The following is a 25,626-nucleotide window of genomic DNA, read 5'->3' as shown; positions in this document are numbered from 1 at the left end:
CCAACAGAGAGGCGGTGTCACGCCGCCGCCCTCCTGCTCGCACTCCTTCCTCCTCATTTATCCACTGTAAAAAGCCATCCAGCGGTGGGTCACGTGATGCAGCAGCAGTCGGAGCTGATAAACACCCGCACAGGCGGGACTCAGCGGGTGTGGAGGAAGCCCACCGTCACTGTACCACGTTTCTGGGGCACATTTTTTACAGTGTTGACCAGGACCTCCCGTCTCTGCCCCTCCCGCACCACCACCATCATCAGCTGCTCCTCCTCCACCCGCACCAGCAGCAGCAGTCTTCAGGAGAACCGCGCCGCGCTCACACGCCCGCACTTACCGGACAGCCATGGTCGCAGGGGAAGCCGCGTCTCTGCTCGCCGGACTTGTGGTCCTCCTTCACACCTGCGGAGGTGAGTCGCCCCCTGTAGCTGGAAGTCACGAGGGAAGGAGCGCAAAGGGGGAGAAGCCTGATAAAGTTTGAAAATTGGGGTCGTCTGCCATTATGGGGGGGGGGGGGGGGGGGTCCTTATACAGATGTGGGGTCAGCTGGTGCCCCGCAGCAGCAGAGGTCCTGCCCCCCGCGGGTTTGGTGCCCCCGGCAGGTCAGCGGGTGTCCGAGCCTGGAAGACTCGGTGGTTGCGCCCGCATGCAGCTGAGGGCTGATCAAGGTGGACTCACCTGCACCCGAACACGCGGGAAACATGGAGACAGAGAAGTTGTTGCCTGGGCGTGAAAACGAAGTTTGGGTGTGAAGTTGCTACTGGTATTTTTAGCTTCCTGCTTTCTGCTGCTGCTGAGGGTCCTCACAGGGTGACTGGTTCTCACTCACTCACTCTCTCACACACACACACTCTCTCTCTCTCTCTCTCTCTCTCTCTCTCGCTCCTTGTCCTGTGATACCTGCAGGCGGTGTGTTTGGGGACGCCCTCACCTGTGCCGCTTGTCCCGTCACTCGTAGCTGTTTCTCCCGCTGCTCCTGCTATGACAGCCATGGACACTTGGAGGGGAACTTGTCTGATGCAGGACGTTTATTTTCAGACCTGTGGCTGTGGATGTGGTGTGAAATGGGTGAGGAGGGGGTGCCCAGGCCCCCGGCTGCCCTCCCAGCACCCTTCCTGCTGTTACTGCTCAGACTTGTTTGTTTGGAGGAGGCAGACTCCCGCCCCAGAACCTTCTTCTTAGTGCCCCTGTTGTGGCAGAAAGAGGTGGATAAGAAGGATCAGAGGATGGGGACACAGGTGTCGGGTGGAGAAGTCTCTTGATTCACAAGGACGCGACTACAACGCAGTCAAGAGATGTCCTCCAACATGACAGAGCGAGACATACCTTTTTGTACTGGGGACAGGCTGTGTGTGTGGCGTTCATCAGACTTTCAGGCTGTCTTCAAGTACCAGAAAGGAATGGGAATTCCCCAATAACACTTATCTTGGACCTTGGCGGTCTGTACTGTGTGTGTGTGTGTGTGTGTGTGTGTGTGTGTGTATGTGTGTGTGTGTGTGTGTGTATGTGTGTGTGTGTGTGTGTGTTTGTGTGTACTTTGCTCGTTTCCCAGATGTCTCCTGTTTTTGTTCGGGCAGCTGACATCTGTAGCATCGGCACAGGTCATAGTGGTGAGACTTAACTCTCATACTCCTACATCCCCCAACCTTCCACCACTTTCCTGCTCCTTGTTTGACCCTTTGAGCTTTTACCACCCTCTCCATGCTTATCTCCTGTTGGAGTTCAGCCTGACTATTGTCCACGACCTCGCTGCCCCCCGCTCTGGTCCAGGAAGGCGAGCCTGTCTCTCCGAGCTAACTCACTTTCCTGTCCTTCACTGTTTTTCATCTTTCACGGTGACCTTACTCATTGACCTTACCTGAGCTTTGGTTGCTAGCTGGTGGGAAACTAAAACCTGTGTTTTCGGGGGGCACCTAGGTGGTGCACAGCAGTTGTGTACCGGTAAACTCTGTCCCACCAGCTACACCTTCATGATTAGGGGGCCCAGCTGAGTCACAGGAGAAAGTGTGTTTGCTATTTTGTGGCAGAACACAGTATTGGTTTAGTAGTAAGAACTGAGGTAGCTTAAAAACTCTGTGTGTGAGTCTTTGACCTGATAGGCCAACGGCGGTCAGGCGTGTTGTCAAATTTAAGGAGCGCTGGTTTCTCGGCAGCCGTTCTGGCCACCTATCAGTTGAGATGCCTCCAGACGTCTGGAGGTCTCTGATAAGTCCTCAAAGCCCAGTATCTTCTCTCCTCTAAAGCTTCCTAATCAGAAGTATGTTTCAGGGTAAAGTGATGACCAGCATGCAGTTCACATGTGATGATGTGGAGGTGTCTAATTTGGTCAAATAAAGCATTTTTGCTCTATAAAACATTGGGCACCCGCCTGCAGAGGGTAATCTGGGGTGGAATGCAGTACAGCAGGTGGTGGTTCCCCAAAGTTTCCAAGCCCAAGTTCTTAGTCTTGCTCGGAATTCACATGTTGGTCATTTAGGGGTTAAGAAAACTTATCATTGCGTCTAGTGTTATTTATTCTGGCCCAGGTCCTGCTTTTGCTGCTCCTGTCCTGTGTGCCAAGGGAAACCTAACCAAACCAACCCTCCTGCTCCTCGTTAGGTGAACCAATTAATCACATAATCCTTGATTGTGTAGGTCACCCAGGGAATGGCGTGCAGCTCCATGGGCCGCGTGTCCAAGACTGGGCATCAGTACCTACTGACTTTGGGCTTTTCTGCTGCGCATGTAAAAAACCAAAGCCGTTGTCCGGGCGCTTGTTAACTTTTTCTACGTTTGGTCTTCCCAGGTACATCCAAACTGACCAAGGCACAAATTCTACCTCCAAGTTGTTCACTCAAGTCGTGTCGTTGCTGTCAATCCGTCACAGACAGAGCAGCGCCTGCCACCCCTAATCTCAGGGTGCGCTGGAGCGTTTCAGACATTGGGCGGCATGGTTCAGGGGTAGAGTGGCCGTTGAGAAACCGAAGGGTTGCTGGTTCGATCCTCGACCCCGGTGACCATCTCGAAGTGTCCTTGAGCAAGATACTGAACCCATAATTGCTCCTGATGAGTAGGCTGGCGCCTTGCATGGCAGCTCCACCATCAGTGAGTGAGTGTGTGAGTGTGAATGAGACGACACTGTGAAGAGCTTGGAGTGCTGCTAAGGTATTAAAGTGCTCTATAAAATGGAGTCCATTTACCATTGAAGTCTATGTTAAAAAAGTACTGCTTGGAAACCGGGAAGGACTGGGATGAGGGTCTACCTTTCCTCCTCCTAGCAAGGGAAACTGTGCAGGAGTCCATTGGTTTCAGTCTTGCAGACTTCGTGTGTGGCCACTGTGCGTGGTCCCTCCATCTGCTTCGTGAACAGTTCCTGTCAGAGACTGTTAGTCCCACCTCCAATGTGCTTAACTGTGTGAGTCCCTTCAGGGAGCGGCTAATTCACCTGAACCGCTGTACCGAAGCTGTTGAGAGTTGTGTTTTGTGTTCCTAGCCTGTGTCGAGCCTCAACTCTGCTCATTTTTGTATCTTGGAACTCGTTTTGTTTGCAGCGTGCCATTAGCTGTTTTTAGTTCTGTCACTTTTTTTGTTTGTCACTTCGTGAACAAGCACTTTTGTATATCGCACATTCGTGAAGCAGTCGGGGTAAATCGCCATTTATTTTGATCACCTGCTTTCTCCTGTTTTTGTTGGACCAGGGAGTCAGATTTCGATTTGTGAGCTTGTTCCCTTATTTCTTTTTTCTCTGGTGCCAGTAAATGGTGGTAAAAGGTCACTTATTTTGTTTTTTGTTTTGGTCTGGATTAACCTGAAGTGACGCTTCCCTTTAGTTTCTATCACTTGTGTATTGTTTATATGATCGCATGTAATAAATTGTGTCTGTGCGTTCTGCTACCGTCGGTCTCCTTCGTTTATATCCCTGCCTCTGTCCCTCCTACACTGAGGCGAACAATCGACTTCAGAACCTTGAGAAGATGCAGCAAAAGTGTGTGACACACTCAAAAGGCCGCTTCAGCTTTTTTCTCCCCCTCAGAATGCTTTTGGTTCATGAGTCAAGCATGTGAAGCTGTGGGTGGGCACCGCTCACACCCGCTGCATGTTGAAAGCCTCGTGCTCATATATGTGCACGTGAAGCCGGAAGGAGCGCCATTGTCTCGCTGCCAGATCTTTGTCTGCAGGCCATGATGACATCAGAAGAAAGACAGGCGTACTGTTGAAGTGTATCGGTGACTCCCGATAAGGACACTATTCACTTCCTGTGACATCAGTTAATCAAGTTGGGTCAAAGAGCAGCCATATTAGACCCCTGTCACAGAAGGGTCATGGCTGTGCTGCTGCGGGGCGCCGGGCTCTTCACATGACGTGAGCTACAATCAATGCCTTTGTTGTGTCACGACACAGCAAATCTGATGGAGATCAGCAGAGCGCAGCGCCTCGGAAAGGGAAGCACTAAACTGAGGTTCCTTCCAGCAGATTACCAAGCTGCTTCTATTGTGAATGAGGTTATGAAGGGGCTGCTCATCCCTCGAAGCAGATGGACCAGTCCTGACAAAAATGGCACTGATACTCAGGATCCAGGTGCTCGTGAAGAGCTCTCTTGTGCACTCCAGCTTGGATTGCGCTCTCATTGCAGGCAGCTTATCTTCACACATATTCAGAGAAACCCCTTGCGATTCATGAACAGGACTCAGTTCCTCACCGTGCTCCGGGGAAAGTTGGTCACAGACACATGGGACCTAATCTGTGTGTGCTCAGGGATACGATGAAACATGTTCCTGAGACCTGCAGAGGAAAGAGTGGATGGAGTGGAGAGAATCCCGCCGCCACCAGCAGGAAACCACTGCTGAGGGATTAAGAAAGTACCATTTGTTCAGGTGTAGTTCTACTAATCTTGGAAAAATGTCTGGACCGGATGATGCTTTACGCTGCCTGTCTTCAATGATCCAGACCAGGACTTTCATCATTTCTCAGCAAGAGCTAGAGCTTCCATGCTTGAGCGCCATCAAACAGTTCAAGAGTACAAGTTTTTTAGATGTATTTAGATAGAGATTGTGATGGTTTCCAAAGCAGAGGTAGAAACGAGAGAGTGGTCTGTCCCTACAGACCTGCGAGTGTTGGCGCAGCGCTGTTGCTTGACGAGGCAGCAGAATCCTGTCTGACATGTTTGGGAGGATAAATGTAGGTTTTTCAGTGACCTCCGGTTTGAGATGGTGACATGACCAGACTCCCTCCTGTCTTTGAGGACGATGTTGACGAAGAGCCTCTGCAGTCTTCCATATACATGCTGAAGTGGATGAAATGAGCAGTCATGCGTGTCGATGTTGCCGCGGCTGATGCTGCTGCGTCAGCATCCTGTCTCTCACTCTGTCGAGGGTCGGAAGGTTTCAGGTGAGAGCTGTTCAGTAATCATCACCGCTGCCGCAGCTGCTGCTCTTCTGTCATCACAGCTGATGAGTGCAACTGCTGACGCCATTACGACTTCCTGTCTATGATGTCACTGGCCCAACTGGTTGTGAAACCAACAACACAAAGAGGAGAGAAGTTCAGCGTGTTTGCCCAGAGGTGATGGTCCTGTCAGGAACTGAGCATGAACGTCCTGAGCCAGTATTTACTCCCTGTACTGCATGTTGATCAAGTATAACCTGTATGTCGTGGATCAGATTCTCTCTCTCTCTCTCTCTCTCTCTCTCTCTCTCTCTCTCTCTCTCTCTCTCTCTCTCTCACACACACACACACACACACACACACACACATGCCTGGTGTGGAAGTATTTGGTGGTTTGGGTCAGTATTCTAGGAGTAATGTTCTGCTGCTGATGACACAGCGCAACCGGGTCCATGAATGGGTCTGTGACCGGGTCTGGTCCGTGACCGGTTCTGTTCGAGGACCTGAGGGCCTAACGATGATGAGGCAGGAAAGTCCCTCAAACTCCTGTCTTGCAGCTTCATTGGCTGCCGTGGGGCTGTGACTCCTCAGAGGGAGCCGGGTCTCTGGACTGGACGCCACAGCGGCACCGTGAGGAGGGTCTGTGTCGTCGGCAGGGGCTCAGCAGTGGTTTCCTCAGTTGTGTAACCCTCTCAACCTGTTAATCACTGTAGAAAAGCAGGACGCACTGTCGGCCTGTCCTCATGCACAAACCACCGCACCGGTGCCTCCTGACAGTTTCATGATATCGTCTCATTTGGAAATTGTTTACAGGTCACAGAGGTCAAATGCGGCAGGTCGGGATCCATATGAAACCGTCTCAACCCTTCTCCAGGGTGACCGACACAGGGCCAAGAGTGAATGTAAGGCTGAGCGGTACTTCCTTCCCCGGCGTTTTAGAGAATCGGAGCCTTAAATATCAGATGTCTGGATACTTATATACGTGTACTGGTTATTTTCAGGTGTTTCCTCTGCGTGCCTTCCTCACTAACACAATACCTTTTGGGAATTTCAAATCTGGCACAAACTGGCAGCTCGGTGAGAGGTGGGTCACCCCGGACAGGCCCCTAGTCCAGCGTTTCCAGTATTAAACGTTGTGATAGGTGCAGCCCAAACATGGCTGCCTCAACGTTTACGACAACTCTCAGTGAATTTCTGCATTTCATGGATGTGCGTCCAGTTACCACGGACTCATCTGGCTGCTCGGGAGAGGTGCTGGACATCAGAGAGGTTTTTGTTCCAATTGGTTCCCTTGTGTTTTCATGATCAGGGTCAAAGGTCATGGAGGAGCCCCTTGGAAAGCCAGTTGTTCCTTCTTGTCAGTCACACTTTGTGTCCTGATGGCTTCTAGGGGCTCGCTGGGCGCTCAGAATAACGACCATTCTCAGGGTGTGTAGTTTAAACAAAACACAAAATCGACACCGCTCTCACAGTCGGCGGGGCTCCGGGATCACGCGTGACATGTGGGCCTCATGTGGAACATAGAACCCATCTGGACCAGAATTCATTCACTTGGGGAACGTTGCCAAACTCACATGGTTTATTTTGGAGGAAAACTGATGTCTCACAAGGCGTAAAACTCACTGTGAGGGTCCTGTGACGTTGTTGTTACTGAGGCCGTCCACAAGCTACTTTAACACATTAACCCATTATGGAGAGGTGTCCTTCGGCCCCCTGGGGAATAAAATGTGATGCAATTAGATGGAATCTGGCTCTGATAACCCTACAGGAATAACCGCCTGGCCCTGAGTGACACCTGCCTGGGTGCCGCTCGGCCTGGTAACAACCATCTAATGGTCCCACATCCTGATGCTCTGAGAACATCTGGAGCTGGATGGCACTCGTTAGTTCCTCGCTCTTGAGCATCGGGGCAGTTAGAGGGGGAGAAAGCTGAGCAGCAGCTGGGGGGGCTTATCTGTATGTGTGGCGAGGTTCCTGTTTCGCTTCATGTTTTACTGTAAATACGTGGCGACTGAAGGTACAGCTCCTGCTGTAGGGGCCTTTGCATGTTAGATCAAGGCAGTTTATTTGACTCGGGTTCTTGTGAGCTGGTCTGCGGTCGTGAGTGCAGCTGGTTCACCAGAGACCCGCTAATGACTGCGGAGGCACGCTGGTGGGCTCCCCAGGGAACCTCATCCATCACCAGGGAGGCTGTCGTCCGTATCTGGGATCTGGAGCAGGTGTGTCCAGGTGGGACGTTTGAGTGCGGGCTGTGTTTGGCGTCGGTAGGGAGACGTGGGGTCTCGTTACTTCAGCAGCTGGTTGATCTGTGGATGTGAAGCTGCCCGTTGGGAGCTGACGTGAGGTCTGTCCAGGTCCAGCCTGGTTCAACCCTCTGCTTAATAATGGATGTTGTTTTCCTGAAATAATGCCGAACTAATGCACATTAGAGCCCTTTCAACCTAATGCAGCCTATCAGGCCTGAGCTGTGACGCTGACTCCACTCAGCTCCAGTTAACATTGATGCTGTGCTCTCCTCCTCTTCTGATGGCAGATTAAAGCCAAAGCAAGGTTTTTATTGTTTGGATATTTATATGTCACGTTGGCGTAACCTCTAAAACTTGACCCTTCGTCAGTCTCCTCCTCAAAAGATTGGTTTCTGATGGTCGGAGCCTCCAGTCAGTGTTGAAGTCATTTTAATCAGCCGCTCCAGTGAAGACAGTGGAGGGCTGTTTCCCTCTGAGACGGCAGCATGTGAGATACTGTAAATCAACCCAGTTATTTGTCTTCTGATTGATAATGGCGACGCTTTCGGCGAGGACAACATGTGAGCATGAGATTAGTTCAAACCTCTTCATTGCTCACTTTTAATTTTTTGTACGCTGCTTCAACGCTGCTTTGATTCAAACTTGTCAGTTTGCCCTTTGTTTCATTGTCGCTTGTGAGTCATCTGCACCGGTGCTTCCTCTATCTGAAGGGTTAAATCTGACCCCCACCCTCTCCAGGTCAGCATCACCCAGTGAGACAGGATGTTGTGGCTGCACATCCAGTACCACGTTCATGAATGTGCGTCGACATGACGATGCTGAAGCAGCATGAGGGGAACGGCCCCAGAGTAACGTGGTTGTGTTTGAACCCTCAGAACTCAAGCTGTGCAGCTCCACAGTTACTTGATTAAATTTCTCCTGAGTCCCACAGCAGATCTTAAGTGTTAGCAGACACCAGATGTGCTCTGAGTTTGAAGGGTTAAATACTGAGTGCACTAAAGCTTGGGGGCCGTTTGGACCAAAATGATCAAACCGGGCCGATAGCTGCTGCCGCCAACGCTGGCGCAGGTGGCAGGTGCGTATTTGGCGCTTTTGATGTACTCGGGTTCCCTTGCACTTGTGAAGGAGCACAGATTCAGAAGCACGAGAAACAACCTTGAACTTCAGATTCGTCCATGTTAAAACCAACAGGAAACGGTTAATTAGATGTATTTACACAGTGGGTGTGATGTCACCAGTGTGGCTCCAGGTTGGGTGCGAAATCACCCAAATGCATGTCGAGAAAAAAAGAGCGAAGGAATGGTTTTGTGATTCATTATTGCCACTTGCTGCATCCACAAAAAGAGAGGGCTGCTGCTCATACCTCAGTGTGTGTGTGTGTGTGTGTGTGTGTGTGTGTGTGTGTGTGTGTGTGTGTGTGTGTGTGTGTGTGTGTGTGTGTGGAGTCTATCTTTAGCTACAGTATGCCAGCAGCGAGCAGCGTACATCTCATACTTGAAGCTGTGTCATGGGACTTCTCCTGCTGCTCCGTCACAATCAGCGTTGTACAAAAATACTGTCCCTGATGGCCTTTCCCATACTTCCCAGCAGCTTGTGTTATTTTATTTCTGCTTTCTGGTTGATGGAAGCCATTTTGTGGTCTGGGACGTGGGAAAGAGGATGGAGGGGGTGTTTGTACCACCAGGGGAGCAGGCCTGAGGAAGTGGATCCCCTCAAACACTCCCATGCATGTAGCAGAGATTCATTAGTGAAGTGGAGCTGGACATGGGAAGAGGACTGCGTAAAGTCAGATGTTCCACATGTATACACACTTTTTCTATATACACGCGTGTGTGTGTGTGTGGGGGGGGGGGCATCCAAATGGCTGAGCGTGGAAACTCTGAGTAAAGGCGAGTGACTCTTGTTGCCAAGTTATCCAAGGCTCGGGAACAGTGAACTCTGCAGGGAAGACCAAAGAGCTGCTATCAGAAGGGAGCAGCTGGAGGTCTGTGGACCCACGCTGCTCCTCGCAGGGGTCGGACCTCACAGCTGACCAATCAGAGGGGTTGGATGCTGGTCCAGCCCTCCTCTCCATGCCCAGATGTTTTATAATCTGAGGTGATTCCTGGAGGGCTCAGTGGAGCCTGAACATGAGTCTGAAGGCAGATTCAGAAAGCAAATGTGAATAAAGATGAACAGAAGTTTTGCCCTTGCCCCACCTGATGTGTCCTAAAACCAGGGTGGGGCTATGAGCACAGGTGGGATTGAACGTGAGGGTCTCTGGCCTCACCTGGCCACCTTCTCTTAGTTGTGTGAACACTTGTGTGGCGTGGAGCCCACTGAAGGAGCGACCTGTACCTGAGAAGTGCACCACCACTGCCAGACATAAGCAAACGCTCTGAGAACTCGCCCAGTAAAAGGAACGATCTCAAGATTGCTCCTGTACTCTCAGTGGTTCCGTACGGGGAAGGTGGACGTCATTTAGATTAAAAGTTCCTTTCCAAGGCGATCTTTTAAAGGCCCGAGCTGCATTATTGGGAGGAAGACCCTTAACCTCCCTCCCCACACACACACACACACACACACACACACACACACACACACACACACACACACACACACACACACACACACACACACACACACACACACACATCTATTACTGTGGGACATGTTGGTAGAGTGGTGTGTTGAGATCTCAGCTTCAGCTGATCTCTACAGCAGCTGGTTTTCTGAATTGGAACTTAGCGTCCGACCTTCTGAAGAAATCACAGAACAGAGTGACCCCCCCCCCCCCCCCCCCCCGTGGTCCCTTCTGCTGTATTTACATTCTTGGCACCATCGTATCCTCAGACCTTTGGAAATCCTTCATACTGATGGTATGTTGAATGGATACTGCTGGTATTTGGCTCCAGCCCCCCGCTGAGTGGTGTGTGTGTGTGTGTGTGTGTGTGTGTGTGTGTGTGTGTGTGTGTGTGTGTGTGTGTGTGTGTGTGTGAGGAGAGAGAGTGAGACCCTGTCTCTGTGGCATGGTGAGAATGTACAGTTCTCTGTTTGCTGCAGCTGTTGCTGTCAGTCTCATCGTGTCAAGCAAGGAAACATCACCTGAGCGCCTTCAGCTGCTGCTTCTTCTTCTTCTTCACCTTCTTCTCTCCTGCCTGGTGGAATCCGGTGGATTCTTCTGATGAAGTCATTCATCAGATGACCTTCCCTTTGAACCCTTGATTTCTGTCTCCTGGAACACGACCCGAGAGAGTACTTGTTGGTTTCCCTCCTGGGTCCCACTTCTGAAGAAACAGGACAGTCAAATATCACTTGACCAAATTATGGCAACATTTCAGTCAAATAGAGTAAGTGAGGACATCGGATGTCCAAAAGGTCACAGGTCAACTTCATCGCATGACATTATAATTTTCTGTGGAAATGAATGAAAATGAACCAGTTCCCCTTCTGTAAGCCTTGAGAGAATTACAGTTAGCGTCCTTCCCCAAATACATTAACAATATTACTACTACCACTACTGCTACTACTACCACTACTGCTGCTGCTATTTCCCCTGCACTAGCATGTCTTGGGTGTGTGGACCAGCAGGCGTGTGGACTGGGACTGCTGGTCTGTCTTTCACTGTTTTCACATTTTCTCCTCTGCTCTGTTGGTTTGCGTCTGTTCTGGAACGTCTTGGCCGTGGTTCTGGTTTCCCATGCTCCTTTCTCTGTGAGCTGAAGCTGGGCTGCTATTCTGGTACCAGCCGGGTCGCTGCACTGTAGCCGCTGTAACATGTCAGCAAACAAGCTGATAGGCCATTGTTATTCTTAGAAGTGACGGGGCTGCAGACACGTCACATGGTGGGTCTGCTTGTGTTCCAGTGCTATCAGATGGATGATATTATAAGAACTTCTTGTCATTTTACATGGTTAGACTTCCTTTCACCTTCTGCTTTACTTTGTTTATACTCACTCTGGCTTTCAGCTGACCTGCGGGTGCATAACTGAGTTCACAACACACACAAATGTGTCATTGTGTCCTTCCTGGTAGGTGTAATAGTCAGAGTCCTCTCTCATGTCCTCGCATGTCAGGGAATCAAACATTATTTGCAGCCTAAAAGCGAGAGGAAGTCTTGGAATGTTAATATTTATTCAGAACCAAAAAGTCTGATGTCCTGATGGAAGGAAAGATTGGACAAGAACACAGCGAAGTGCAAACAACTGCTCTTGCTCTCTTTTCCTTGAGTTTCATCCCTAAATGATGCAGCAGGAAGACTGAAGGTCTGGAGAGTTTAGGAGTGGTGAGAGAAACAGGCAGATGAGGAAGAGTGAGACGGAAGTGCTGCAGTCACTTTCCCCTGAGATGGCCGGGTGTGTGTGTGTGCGTGTGTGTGTGTGTGTGTGTGTGTGTGTGTGTGTGTGTGTGTGTGTGTGTGTGTGTGTACTGAGGAAATGCTGTTATTATAGCGGGGGGGGGGGTAGTGCAAGGAAACTTAAATAAGATAAACAGACAAGTTAAAATTTTGCTTGCTGGTTTCTTCTCAGATTTTTTGGAAACTCTCTCTCTCCCCGCAGGTATGAGGGTGACAAGGGACAGATATTCAAGTTTCAGACATGAGAAATCTCAAACCGATCCTCTGAGGTTTGTCTTCTTTGTTTGTCAGCAGGCTTATAAAATAAAATTGTGAAATAGTAGAGCAGCAAGTGTGTGCTGGTGGTTGATGCCAGCTGTGTAAGAACCAGTACTACCATGGTGTACTACTCTGGTTGTGTTGGAGTACTGCTGTCAGTACAGTGAAGTACTCCCACGCTTATTATATTATCCAGGTCAGGAAAAGGCGCCAATTCCTCCCCAACATCTTTTTCATTCTGTAACAAACTACTGTTTCTCTCCAGTTCCAGCCTCTCATCCAAATATTGACCTCCTCGTGTCAACAAGCCAAGATGGTGACAGCATAAACACCAAACTTGAGGATTCAAACAAACCACTGGGTGATGTCACTTCCTGTGACCACAGACGTGTTTGTGCTCAGATCTGCAGCCTGGAGGTGGTCGGTCCTCAGTTTACGCTCTCAGTTTTGCTTTTGTTGGGCAGGTTGTGGCTGTGGACGGGTGGTCTACTGTCCTTGTAATGTTTGACGTAAAGAGAGAGGAAACTAAGAGGAGTGGAACGGCCCGAGAGACGAGACGTCCGACCATCTTCGTTTCTGAGGCTCCGTGTTGCTACCAGGTTGAATTATGTTAGAGAGTGAGAACAGCCCTTGGACACGTCGCGTGTCATCAAAGGGTCAGAACCAAGGCAATGCTAATCTGTTTAGCGTTAGCTCAGGATGAAACTCCAGCACTGAGCTTGGTGTCTGTACTAGCACCTCAGTCAGGGTTCGTTTAAAGGGCAGCATCAGTGAATGGTCAGGGGACGCGTGTTTATATGGCGCCTTCCTCCCTTAGCAGCAGTCAAAGCGCTACACTCACACACACTCACACACTGATGGAGGCGCTGCCATGCAGGGTAACATCCTGCTCATCAGGAGCAATTAGGGGTTCAGTATCTTGCTCAAGGACACTTGCACATGGTCACCGGGGGAAGTGGGGATCGAACCAGCAACCCTTCGGTTGCTAGATGGCCACTCTACCTCCGAGCCACGCCTCCCATGTGAAGAGGATGCAAACATCAGCTCTGGCCGCAGCCCCGGTGGAGATCTTCACCAGATAGGAGCCAGAACTCCACCTGGTCACTGCTGCAGGGGCTCACTACCACCTCGTGAGGAACAAAGTGGCATTACAGCACAAGATGGACAGGCTGAGCTGGTTGAGGCTAAAATCTTCCTTCAAACAAATCAGGGATGGCGTTGACATTGCTCGCTATAATTGTGGTCATGCTGGTCAGCAGCAGCAGCGACAACATTCCTCTCCGGTCGAAGCCACTGACTCAGCGTGCTCAGTCACGTTCAGGCTTCTGCTGCTCGGCTTCTTCCTGTCGTACTGATGGAGACTATTATCCAGCTGTCGTCAGCAGGGACTGATCTGAGGCCAGCCTCTCTGACAGCGTGGAGAGAAAAACCAGTCAAACTACCAATGAGATGTAGCTGAGATGCTCAGGAGCCTCCAGTGAACGCCCAGTTTTCAATCCTGCGTCCACGCTGGGTCGTCGGCCGTCAGGTGGGGTGGATGCTGTGAGTGAGTCAGTGTTCCCGGCCGTCACTAATGGTCAGGAAATGTAAACGCTGGAGAGGCTAATTGAATTTCTTTAACAGGGACGCATCCGTCCATTAGCCAGTAAACAGCAGCACAGCAGAGCAAGGGGGGGGGGGGGCGAAGGAGGAGGAGCTAATGATTGTTGTTCATGCAGGAAAGAAATGAGCTGTCAGAAGATGAAGGGTAAATGGGTGAGGCAGAGAGGATTGTGGGTAATAGACTCATTGAGTGGTTTTAAGTGAAACTTCCATCAGCTCTCATGTTTCCTGACAGTCACTTTGCTTTCGGCTGCACATGTGACAGCAGACGTTGAGTTGTAATTCCAGGCTAGGGGTCGGGGGTCAGGGGCTAACCTCTGTCCCCCACCAGCAGCGACAGTTTGGATCATGGCAAACATCTAGTGGATCCTGTGTGGTGATGTCATGTGCCATCAGGGGTCCGTCCTCAGACTGGTGGGCTGCATCACGCTGGGAGACCTTGGAGGGGGAAAACCAGTCGCTCGTCAGAGGCAGACGATGGAGGAACAGTGGGGCTTCTATGCAGCCTGTAAATTGAGCCTTTCTTCCTGGGAGAGGGTGCCGTAGTGGAATGCAGCACATTAATGTGGACATGGGTGGGCTCGTCATTCCTGTCATAGCGGCTCCATGCTTTGACCCACCATGACTCGCTCCTCTGTGCCTCCTGTCCCCTCAACAACACACACATGAATTCCCACGTTTTCCCGCCTTTTTCCATCCCACCTGCTGGTCGACGTCATGTTCACATGAGATTTACACCATGAAAACATTCCAAAATGCGAGCAGACTTCACATGTTCACTTTCACAAGTGAAAACTGCTGCTTGTACGTGTGACCAGATCAGATTCTGGTCTTGACTGTTGTGTGTTTTGAACACTGAAGATCCACCAGGTTTACATCTAATCATCGTCACATTGGAAACATTCCTCAGGCGTTAAAGATGAGATCTTCCTTTATTAGTCCCATGATGGGGAAACTCCCAAAAAGTAAACCCATGGAAGAGTTCTTGTTTCTGTGGGTAAGAAGGCTCGGGTCCTGAGAGGAGCCAACCAAATAGAGGGCACAAGGTGTCTCCCAGCTGTCAATCAAACCCGTAAAGCCCAAAAGACGTTTGGGGAAAGAATCAGTTGAAACACATTCAGAACGCCGACCGACCTGAATCTGGAACACACACTCGAGGACTAACGACTGTTCCTCTTCTCTCTTGACTGGTGTGTTGTGTTTGTGTCGTCCAGCGTGGGCCGACGTGCAGGTGAACATGGAGGACCGAGTGGAGGTCTTCAGGGGGGAAACGGCTCAGATCACCTGCATGTTCACAGCGCTGAACAGTAGCAGCAACATGATCATTCATTGGTTATATGTGAGTCTCTCACACACACACACACACACACACACACACACACACACACACACACACACACACACACACACACACACACACACCAACTCAGGGTTGTGTATGTGTGATGATAAGCATTTGAACTCTCAACTTTAGGAGACCAAGGCTGGCGAGGAGAAGAAGCTCTACTACCAGGACAACAGCCAGACCATCGTAGACCAGGACGCACGGTTCAGTAATCGCATCAACGTCAGCGTCAGCGGCTCCGGCGCGAGCAGAGAGGTGGTGCTGACCATCACTGATGTGCAGCTGGACGATGAAGTGGATTTTATCTGCCTGATCCAAAGTGTGACAGACGGCAGTGCGAGGGGTCGCACCAAGCTGATGGTGTTTGGTGAGGCTGCGTCCAGAACAACGGCTTCTGCCAGGAAAACGCCAACTTTCTGTGAAATCCTCACATCCTCCATCATGATTGGAGGAGGACCAGCAGATAGAGGCCCGCCTCTCCTTTCTGGTGCATCATGCAGCTCCACACCTCCACCAGAAGGGTGTGTGTGTGTGTGTGTGTGTGTGTGTGTGTGTGTGTGTGTGTGTGTGTGTGTGTGTGTGTGTGTGTGTGTGAGGGGGAATCTGTCTCTGTCACTCATCTTCGATGTGATGAAAATAACTAGCAGTCTGGAGCTCTGATTCTCCACAGAGGAGAGGAGGGTCTACAGAGGAGAGGAGAGGGGAGGAGAGGAGGGGAGGAGAGGAGGGTCTCCAGAGGAGAGGAGAGGGGAGGAGAGGAGGGGAGGAGAGGAGGGTCTCCAGAGGAGAGGAGAGGGGAGGAGAGGAGGGGAGGAGAGGATGGTCTCCAGAGGGGAGGAGAGGAGGGTCTCCAGAGGAGAGGAGAGGGGAGGAGAGGAGAGGGGAGGAGAGGTGGGTCTCCAGAGGAGAGGAGAGGGGAGGAGAGGAGGGTCTCCAGAGGAGAGGAGAGGGAAGGAGAGGAGGGTCTCCTGAGGGGAGGAGGGGAGGAGAGGATGGTCTCCAGAGGGGAGGAGAGGAGGGTCTCCTGAGGGGAGGAGGGGAGGAGAGGATGGTCTCCAGAGGGGAGGAGAGGAGGGTCTCCAGAGGAGAGGAGAGGAGAGGAGAGGAGAGGGGAGGGTCTCCAGAGGAGAGGAGAGGGGAGGAGAGGAGGGTCTCCAGAGGAGAGGAGAGGGGAGGAGAGGAGGGTCTCCAGAGGAAAGGGGAGGAGAGGAGGGTCTCAAGAGGAGAGGAGAGGGGAGGAGAGGAGGGTCTCCAGAGGAGAGGAGAGGGGAGGAGAGGAGGGTCTCCAGAGGAAAGGGGAGGAGAGGAGGGTCTCAAGAGGAGAGGAGAGGGGAGGAGAGGAGGGTCTCCAGAGGAGAGGAGAGGGGAGGAGAGGAGGGTCTCCAGAGGAGAGGAGAGGGGAGGAGAGGAGGGTCTCCAGAGGAGAGGAGAGGGGAGGAGGGTCTCCAGAGGGGAGGAGAGGAGAGGAGGGTGTCCAGAGGGGAGGAGAGGAGGGTCTCCAGAGGGGAGGGGAGGAGAGGAGGGTGTCCAGAGGAGAGGAGAGGAGAGGAGAGGAGAGGAGAGGAGAGGAGAGGAGAGGAGGGTCTCCAGAGGAGAGGAGAGGAGGGTCTCCAGAGGGGAGGAGAGGAGGGTCTCCAGAGGGGAGGAGGGGAGGAGGGTCTCCAGAGGGGAGGAGAGGAGGGTCTCCAGAGGGGAGGAGAGGAGGGTCTCCAGAGGGGAGGAGAGGGGAGGAGAGGAGGGTCTCCAGATGGGAGGAGGGTCTCCAGAGGGGAAGAGAGGGGAGGAGAGGAGTGTCTCCAGAGGAGAGGAGAGGAGAGGGGAGGAGGGTCTCCAGAGGAGAGGAGAGGGGAGGAGAGGAGGGTCTCCAGAGGAGAGGAGAGGGGAGGAGAGGAGGGTCTCCAGAGGGGAGGAGGGTCTGCAGCGGGGAGGAGAGGAGGGTCTCCAGAGGGGAGGAGGGTCTGCAGCGGGGAGGAGAGGAGGGTCTACAGAGGGGAGGAGGGTCTCCAGAGGGGAGGAGGGGAGGAGGGTCTCCAGAGGAGAGGAGAGGAGAGGAGGGTCTCCAGAGGGGAGGGGAGGAGAGAAGAGGAGGGTCTCCAGAGGAGAAGGGAGGAGAGAAGAGGAGGGTCTCCAGAGGGGAGGAGAGGAGGGTCTCCAGAGGGGAGGAGGGTCTGTGGAGGGGAGGAGGGTCTGCAGAAGGGAGGAGAGGAGAGAAGAGGAGGGTCTCCAGAGGGGAGGAGAGGAGGGTCTCCAGAGGGGAGGAGGGTCTGTGGAGGGGAGGAGGGTCTCCAGAGGGAGGAGAGGAGGTTTTCCAGAAGGGAGGCGTGTCTCTGCCTGCTGGTCAGCCTCCAAACATGTTCTGTCGTAACTTTGGTGAATTCACCTTCATAGCGTGGGTCAGTCTGTGTCCTGGCCGTCTCTGTCCAGTCTGCGTACGATGACACGTTACCGCTGCACGTCCGGCGCATTCATGACCTTGGCCACATCTCACACGTCGTTGTCTAGCAGGTCTTGTTCTGGTCTCAAGCTGTTCCCATGCACTTCTGGCCTTCCAGCACAGATTAATCATTTGTACTTGCAGTGACCCCCGGCTCTCCCACCATCGAGGGAGTTCAAACAGGGATCTCAGTCAACGAGGGCACCCTGTCCAAGGTGAGTCCACTTTCAGGACTAGATAATGGTGGGGTCCCAGTCCAGTTAAACTTGCTCTTTTTTTCACCCCCCCCCCCCCCAGATTGGCACCTGCGAGGTCAAAAATGGCTTCCCCAAACCTAAAATCACCTGGTACCGAAACAGCACGCAACTGCCAGGTGGCCTGGACGGTGAGCCCAGCTGACATCATCAGGGAGCTGCGCTGCTTCCTCCGCCGGAGCTTCATGGCCACTCTTGTGTGTTGCAGGTGTGAAGGTGGTACTGAGCATCACGATGGAGTCCAGCGGTTTGTACTCAGTGAGGAGTGAGCTGAGCATGAAGGTGATGAAGGAGGACAAAGACGCCACCTTCTACTGCGATGTTGTCTACACTGTTCCCGGAGGAACCAGGATGACCGAGACCTCGAAAATTAACATCACCGTGTACTGTGAGTCTCACACAGTACAGTACAGTACAGTAGTCTCACACTGGGTCAGATTCAGTCTCTAAAAGTCATGCGGTGTACAAGAACTAGTCAGAGGTCTGGAGGAGGAAGGAAGGATGTCGTCATCGGCCCGTGTGAGTGCAGAGTGACAGCAGCAAGCCTCCAATCAGAATGTGCCTGCGGGCTGCTGAGGCCTCGCGCGCCTCTCTAACTGAGGACTTGATGTGATGGCTTGTTACTTAAGAGACACGTGTCAGAACAAAGGGGGGTCAGAGGTCGGCACAGGCGCAGGTCTCAGTTCTCTCCATCACATCGAACATCCTCGAGTTCAGGTTTTTGATCTAGCTTGTACTCTTTCTGTTTCAGATCCGTCCACCGCGGTTCGTGTGTGGGTGGAGTCCCCGAAGGGTAAAATCAAGGAGGGGGACACAATTGAGCTTCAGTGCCATGGCAACGGGAATAGTCCATCCTCCATCTTAACAATCAAACATGGAGATGTAAGAAAATCAACCTCCCTCATTTCAAATGACTTTTCATCTAAAAAGTACATTTGACCTCTCAAGAACTCACAGACGTGACGCAGCAGCGACACGTCTGTGAGTTCAGAAGGCTCCTGGTCCAGCGCCACCATGCACCAGCGCTGAACACAAGTGCTCCAGTCAGGTCTGGTCCCCAGTCAGAGTTGGTGGATCACTGATCACAAGTCTGGATCAAGAAGACCGGGATTATACCAGACGACCTGGGGAGTTTGTAAACTGACAGTTTAGCTGTTAGCCGTCAGGCTCCGTTAGCTTCAAGCTAAATATACGAGGCTGGTTCTTCCTGCATCTTTGGGGAGGGATGAAGGAGGGAAAAACTGCACTTGACAGAAAAAAAATATTTTTGGAAAAATAGCATTTTAGACATCCACCCATTTTCTATGGGGGGGTGGAGCCTATCCTAGCATTGGGTGAGAGGCGGGGTTCACCCTGGACGGGTCACCTGTCTGTCACAGGGCTACCAGGGGTTCAGTGTCTTGCTCATGGACACCGGGGGAAGTGAGGATTGAACCAGCGACCCTTCAGTTACTGGACAGCCACTCTACCGCCGAGCCACGCCGCCCCACATTTTAAACAACAGTTTATAAGCGTGCAGCCAGAAACAACACTTGTCGCTGACACAGAGACTTGCATGCTAGGACCTGAACGTCGGACTTCCCCCCGCTGACAGCTGTTCTTTGACTTTTTGTAGAATGAAAGTCCTCTGGAGACGGCAAACGGGATGAGGCTGTTTGACGTGACCCGTCAGAGTAGTGGACTCTACCAGTGTGTCTCTCTGGACACGGACACCTTTGAGGAGATCTCGGGGAATACCACCATCTTTGTCAACTGTAGGTTTGTGTTGAGCGTTTTATCAGCACTGCGACCCGAGTGTTGCCTCCTGTGATCGCGTCTTTCTGATGTGTGCAGTCCTCGACCCGGCTGTGGTGACACCTGCAAACACTAATGAGGTGGATCAAGGGGAGGAGTTTAAGGCCACCTGCAACGCCCTTTCCTCTCTACCCACAAGCACAGCATGGTTTAAGGTCTCACACACACACACACACACACACACACACACGCTGGCCATGATGTCGGGTGACCAAAACTGTGACACTACGACACCAGTCTGGGGTTCAGGATGTTGAGCATCTCCTCGATGACGTCCACACAACCAGACCCTTGAATGTCTTCTGTAGTTTGATGTTTTACTTCCAGGACTGGACATGAACTTCTTTTAATTCTCAACTAAAATGGCCGCCTGCCCAGCGTGGAGGGGGACCCAGGCAACCCCAGCTGACCATGTGTGTGTCCTGGTGTGTAGGATGGCCAGGAGGTTTGGGCGGGTCACACTCTGGTTCTGAAGAACACCTCCTTCGACTCGGCAGGGACGTACCTGTGTGTGGTGACTGTCCCTGAGATCGAGAACATGGAGACTAGCGGGACCGTCCATGTCCATGTGAGGGGTGAGTCCCATTGCTGGTATTTTGGGTTTCAGCAATTTTACAGGTACACTGCTGAAGGGTTTTCTAGTACCTGCGTGTTTTCAGAAGTACAAGAAGTAATCGAACTTCAGGGTTATGATCTCATTTGTTTACTTCAGGCTCGCCGGAGATTGTGACACCAGAAAACACGGAGATCGCACAGAGTTTTGAGAGCACAGTTGACCTGAGCTGCAACGTCCGAGGCTTCCCCACCCCCAGTGTCATCTGGACCACCGCCGATGGGAAGGTAGCCCAGAACTCTGATCGTGATAGCACTGACTGCTATAAAACAGTAGCCCCCCAATACAGCCATGATGACATCATCATACAAGCATGATGACATCATCATACAGCCATGATGACATCATCATACAAGCATGATGACATCATCATACAGCCATGATGACATCATCATACAAGCATGATGACATCATCATACAGCCATGATGACATCATCATACAAGCATGATGACATCATCATACAGCCATGATGACATCATACATGCAGAATACGGTTTAAATTCTTAAACAGCAGGATGGAACCCTGAAATTTGCCATGAGGATTTAGAAAATTAGCAGCAGCTGTTGGTGGTAAATGTGATGCATGTTGGAGGTTTTTTGTACTCGCAGTACTTCGTCCAGCTGAGCACTTTGATCCAGGAGAAGATCTTGAAATCTTCTGGATCCGTGGAGTCGTCAAGTTGTGGTCAGACCTGCGACGCGGGGTCCGTAGGTCCCCACTGAAAGGGGAGTCTCTCAGTTCTTTATCTGTGTCTCTGGATCAGGTTCTCACTTCAGACCCCCCAACAGTGATGGAGGGGGTTGTCTACAGTTTGGTGAGCGTCAAAGTCACCTCTGACATCACCGTCTTCTGCAACGCCTCCAACATGTACGGCAAGGACGCTGTAGCTTTCAACATAAAAGCCCGTGAGTTCCTGGTTGTGTCTACCCCCCCCCCCCACACACACACACACACACATTCTTTGTCACGTCTGACGTTGTTGTCACTCAGGTGCTTCTGTGTGCTGTAACGTGTTTTAACCTCTTGTAGCTGTGTGGCTGTTTGATGTGCACCCCCCCCATGTGTTAACAGGGAGTCGCCTCCCTTCTGTGCTTCTACATGTTCTTCCACAGTTTTACACACCACTACAACACCACCCGCCACCACAACACCACCCGCCACCACAACACCACCCGCCACCACAGCAAGCATTAGCTCCTCTGCCACAGGTAAGACCCCCCTCGTGAGGGCAGGGCTGAGACTGGATCTGCAGTCTAGGGTTGTGAGAAGAAGGTTCAGCGATGGTGAAAAGACTTTCAACCGGAGGAAAGTGATGAAGTGATCGGTTCAGATGCTGCTGTTGGTATCATGGGAGCTACAGTGTTTCTAGTACTCTTTCTCGTGCGCGCACACACACACACACACACACACACACACACACACACACACGCACGCATCAGTGTAACTGTAGGAATCAGCTGATGCTCGGTGAGGGAGTCTGCTGACCCGTTATGGCTGCCCTGTGTTCTGTCTGTTGCTCTTCCTCCACACTCGTCTTCGTCATCATGTCAGGAAGCTTCTGAGGGCAGAGAAAAATCCTGGCTGGTTTTTCTTGTCAGGTTAGCGAGACCAACCAGGGCTGCTGTCTGCTGGCCCGTGTCCAGGTTTAATAGAGGGTCCTGGGATTGTAAACATGTCTGTGTTCGATTTGTCAGGCCTGCTGATCATTGTGCTCATGTGGTTTTTCCCAGTCAAAGCAGAAACACCAGCTTCCCCCAAGATAACCAAGAAAGGTTTGTGTGTTTTGCCCCTGAAGATTCTTCCTCGCTGTCTCAAAGGCAAAAGCTTCCTTCCACTTTCTCTCCTCCACAGCTCCTCCTCTCTCCTCCACAGCTCCTCCTCTCTCCTCCACAGCTCCTCCTCTCCTGATGATCGGTCATCTTCACCTTCTCCTGTGCATGTTGTCCTGCTGTTGCACGCACGCTTCTAAACTTCTGAATGACTGCCAGATTGGGGAGGTGAAGTTAGCGCTGCACGCTACGTCCTTACACCGCAGCATGCCAACACCAGCCTGACCCCCCCCCCCCCCCGCCGCCACCACTGCCTTCTCATTCCTCTCCCTGTTGCACCCTGGTAACCAGACTTGTGCCTCTTCCCCCAGAGGGCAGCGGTGTGATCATTGCAGTCGTCATCATCTGCATCCTGCTGCTGGCCGTCCTGGGGAGCGTTCTCTACTTCCTCTACAAGAAGGGAAAGATCTGTGGCCGATCTGGCAAGCAGGACCTGTAAGTGCACCACGAGCAGGAGCATTTGCAGACATGGAAATGTTCTTTTCACAGAACGCAAGACATTTCATTCACAAGTTCCACTGACAGTCAATGGCAACGCAAAATCCTGCTAACACCTAGAACACAGAACATTCGTCAGGCTCTGCCTCCAAATCATCAAGAGTGACTTAATTTTACAACCTCCTATTGTTCATCCAAAACCTGTTTGAACATCCTGCTAACAGACAAAGAAGTCACATGACCAGTCCCATGGTGGAGGGATCAGACGCTCCAACCTCCTGGATTCCTTAGTTGTAGATGAGCAGAAACGCTGCTGCTGCTGGGGTCCAGGCACTGATGAGGACATGAGCTGAGCAGCTCGACAACATTTTACAGGGTGTCAGCCTCACATCCTACGACATTAACTGAGTCTGGATGAAAGAACCGAGTGGCCCAGACCCCTGAGGTTGTTGGTTCGGGACCCAGCAGTTGGCCGCTTTGCCTCTGACTTGAAGGATTTTTTTGTTCCTGCAGCACCAAAGACAAATCCAGCAGAGACGACATTGTGGTGGAGATGAAGAGCGACAACACTGAGGAAGCTGTGCTCCTCGGGGTCAATGGGGAAAAACAACCTCCCAGCAACCAGGTAGACCCCCCCCCCCCACCATCATCATCACATGTAACTCCTCCTCCTCCTCACCTCTCCTCTCCCTCCATGTGTTTGCAGTAAATGGAAACCGGGCAGCTACTCCTGATCTTCCTCCATACTGTAGTTTTACGTCAAAGCTCAGCAAGTGATGACCTCTTGGTGGACTCATATCAGCCCCCCCCCCCCCCCCCCCACACACACACACACCTTGATGAAGACCGCCATGCCTCCCCTCTGCTTGTGGATCTTCCTCCTTCCAGCAGAACGTGTGCGGTTCTCCTTCTATTCACCATCTGTCCAGGAACTGTTGCATTCAGCGAAGCAAACAGCTTCCATCAAGTGTACATATTATAATCTGTGTATATATTTCTTTATTTAAAATAACTTTATGGAAACCAGCCAAAAATAAATTAGTGCTTTATTTTGCTCTGGTGCCTCAAGGAAGTTTTTGTCCTCTAGTTTTTATTTGATTTTTTTGGTATTTTGTCTTCTGTTTGAAGTCTGAACACTGAAACCTTCAGGGACGCAGCGACGCCACAACCAGTTCAGCGTCTTTGCTTTAGTTTGGAGACTAAGAAGCCTTCACTTTGAGCTTCATTCTATTTACGCTCCACAGTTTGGGTGTACTAAAGGAGGTATTTTTGCAGGATGAGTAGTACTCTGGGATTAAATGCAGGAGGTTTGACATGAGTGAGTTCTTTGGGTTTCAAGCTTTGCTGTCAGTAAACATCAGATGCCTTTTTTCTACCGTTCCTTCTGAGCTATGGTTCTCTTTCATGTTCTGTGCACTGATTATTTTCTGTAATGTGAAAGTTTGTGTGAATGATGATCGTTTGTGTTACTGAGTATTGACGCGTCCCAGCCACACCCCCTCCTCACGGTCAGGTGACATGACAGTCTGCCAAGGAGGTGGAGCCACATATGCAAATGAATCCACTGTCTCGTTTACTCGACTGACACTTTTGTTTTTCCTGCTTTTGGAAACTGTTGAACAATGTTGGTTTTTTGTAAACTGCTCTTTAACATCCCAGATGTTGATGCCATACAACCAATTTACTCTACCAAAAAATTTACAGTCGTTCTTTGAAAAGTTGAACCAAATAAATGTTGCCTGTTACATGACACCAACCACATGGTCTCTGGAACTGAATGGCTGGTCGACAGCTTCCCCTCTGCAGCGGGAGCCTCGGAGCTCCTTCACAACAGTTGGAGAGAAGAGACGTGACTTCTGCTCATCGTTTTATTAACAGCACTGTGCATACTTCCAACGTGATATGAGCTTTAAAAACCATCAAAGTTAATGAATGCCTTTTACTGATGAGAAGCAGCAGTTACATGGAACAACAGCGCCCTCTTCTGGTAGAAAACTGACATGTCCCGATGCAGGAAGTGAGGGAACCAGGGACATCTGAGGCCAAGAGCTGATCTGGGACCTGGTTTATCTCCTTCTGGTAGACAAACGTCAGGCTGCCGCTGAGCAGCCCTGGGACTCGTAGATGAGCTGACGAGGAGCGAAGCAATGCTGGACCATCTTACCCTCTGAGGTCCTCTGACCTCTGGCACTAGAACAGGACCGGTTCCAGAGCCAGAGGCCTGAGACCACTGGCTCTAGAACAGGCCCGGTTCTAGACGTATGGCACCGCGTACACAATTATTCACAGAAGTAAACGAAAGCTTTGGAACAACAGAAGTTGTACAGGAATGCAAAATGAAATAAAACAGACACTTTTTTCTCATATCACTAACTTTATACAAATTTCCTTTAGAGTGACAGTATCACAGCACAAATATGTAACTGTACGAAACACGCAAACACTACACAACGACCAGCTGTCTGACCGCCGACACACGGCGCTGTGATGAGGTTCATCATTCAAGACATTCTCAAGGCAACTAGGAACTGAAAAAGGAAACAGAGGACGACTGAAAGCGCAGTGACAGCTTCCAGTTAACAGACAGCATTACCCAGAATCCACTGGGGCTGGTTACACTCACATTCTTCATATGTGGCGGGGCGGTTCAGGTCACTGTTCCGATAAGCTCCTGTGTGTCTAAGTGTCCGTTGACTCAGGCGTGGGAGCTGACGCTGCTGTCGCCACTCCTGCCACCAGACGCAGGATCACCAGATGAAACGTGCAGGTCAGAATGCGACTAAAGTCGTGAGAGGCTACACGCGACTTCAGCGGAGGGTTCCTGCAGGCTACATGTCACCTGGATGACGAGACGGCAGGTCTCAACCAAAGAAGAGCTGACAGCCACCTTCAACCTTTCTTCCTGAGTGACTTCTCACCGGTGGCCCCAACACTGATCTGAGGGGGACCGGGGGAGGGCCAGCGAACCCTGGAGCTTCCCTTCTTTCAGGCCCAAGGGAAAAGGATGTCAAGAGAAGCTTCCATCGATCACCGAGTGGCTGGTTTCCAAACTCACAGCACGGAGCCGGTTTCGTAGACGAATCAGAGAATTAATGTAGGATTTGGCTTTTCAAGTACTCA

At 51.3% G+C, this 25,626-nt stretch overlaps 1 protein-coding gene across 4 annotated transcripts; it reads left to right on the top strand.

The window, feature by feature from the left end:
- The first annotated feature begins 112 nt into the window (after positions 1-112).
- On the top strand, positions 113-24,356 carry mcamb (melanoma cell adhesion molecule b). Of its 4 annotated transcripts, XM_086215343.1 has the most exons (18): positions 115-401; positions 898-1,601; positions 15,012-15,136; positions 15,272-15,509; positions 17,721-17,791; positions 17,874-17,961; positions 18,039-18,218; positions 18,582-18,712; positions 19,446-19,584; positions 19,664-19,779; positions 20,058-20,199; positions 20,337-20,464; positions 21,003-21,144; positions 21,352-21,447; positions 21,970-22,011; positions 22,380-22,503; positions 23,020-23,131; positions 23,213-24,355. In XM_086215343.1, exons 2-18 carry the CDS (start codon positions 1,496-1,498, stop codon positions 23,213-23,215), a joined length of 1,983 nt encoding a protein of 660 aa, XP_086071469.1. In that variant the 5' UTR covers positions 115-401; positions 898-1,495; the 3' UTR covers positions 23,216-24,355. The 4 variants fall into 4 exon arrangements, with proteins under 4 accessions (XP_086071472.1, XP_086071471.1, XP_086071469.1 ...); XM_086215345.1 differs by lacking the exon at positions 21,352-21,447 and having other exon boundaries at positions 114-401; positions 23,213-24,356; XM_086215344.1 differs by lacking the exon at positions 898-1,601 and having other exon boundaries at positions 117-401; positions 23,213-24,354.
- Positions 24,357-25,626: the final 1,270 nt, after the last annotated feature.

Source organism: Aulostomus chinensis, chromosome 10 (genome assembly GCF_037954235.1).
Source record: "Aulostomus chinensis isolate RoL2024-O1b breed Wild chromosome 10, RoL_Achi_v1.0, whole genome shotgun sequence".
Taxonomy (NCBI): domain Eukaryota; kingdom Metazoa; phylum Chordata; class Actinopteri; order Syngnathiformes; family Aulostomidae; genus Aulostomus; species Aulostomus chinensis.
Note: the sequence above shows the minus strand (reverse complement) of the source record. Positions and strands in the feature narration are given on the sequence as shown.

Bases quoted from the DNA above. Each gene is read 5' to 3' on its own strand.
- mcamb (XM_086215343.1), top strand. From the start codon at position 1,496: ATGTGTGTGTGTGTGTGTGTGTTTGTGTGTACTTTGCTCGTTTCCCAG. The intron at 1,602-15,011 runs GTGAGACTTAAC...TGTGTCGTCCAG, and splicing joins CATCGGCACAGGTCATAGTG to CGTGGGCCGACGTGCAGGTG. The intron at 15,137-15,271 runs GTGAGTCTCTCA...TCTCAACTTTAG, and splicing joins TGATCATTCATTGGTTATAT to GAGACCAAGGCTGGCGAGGA.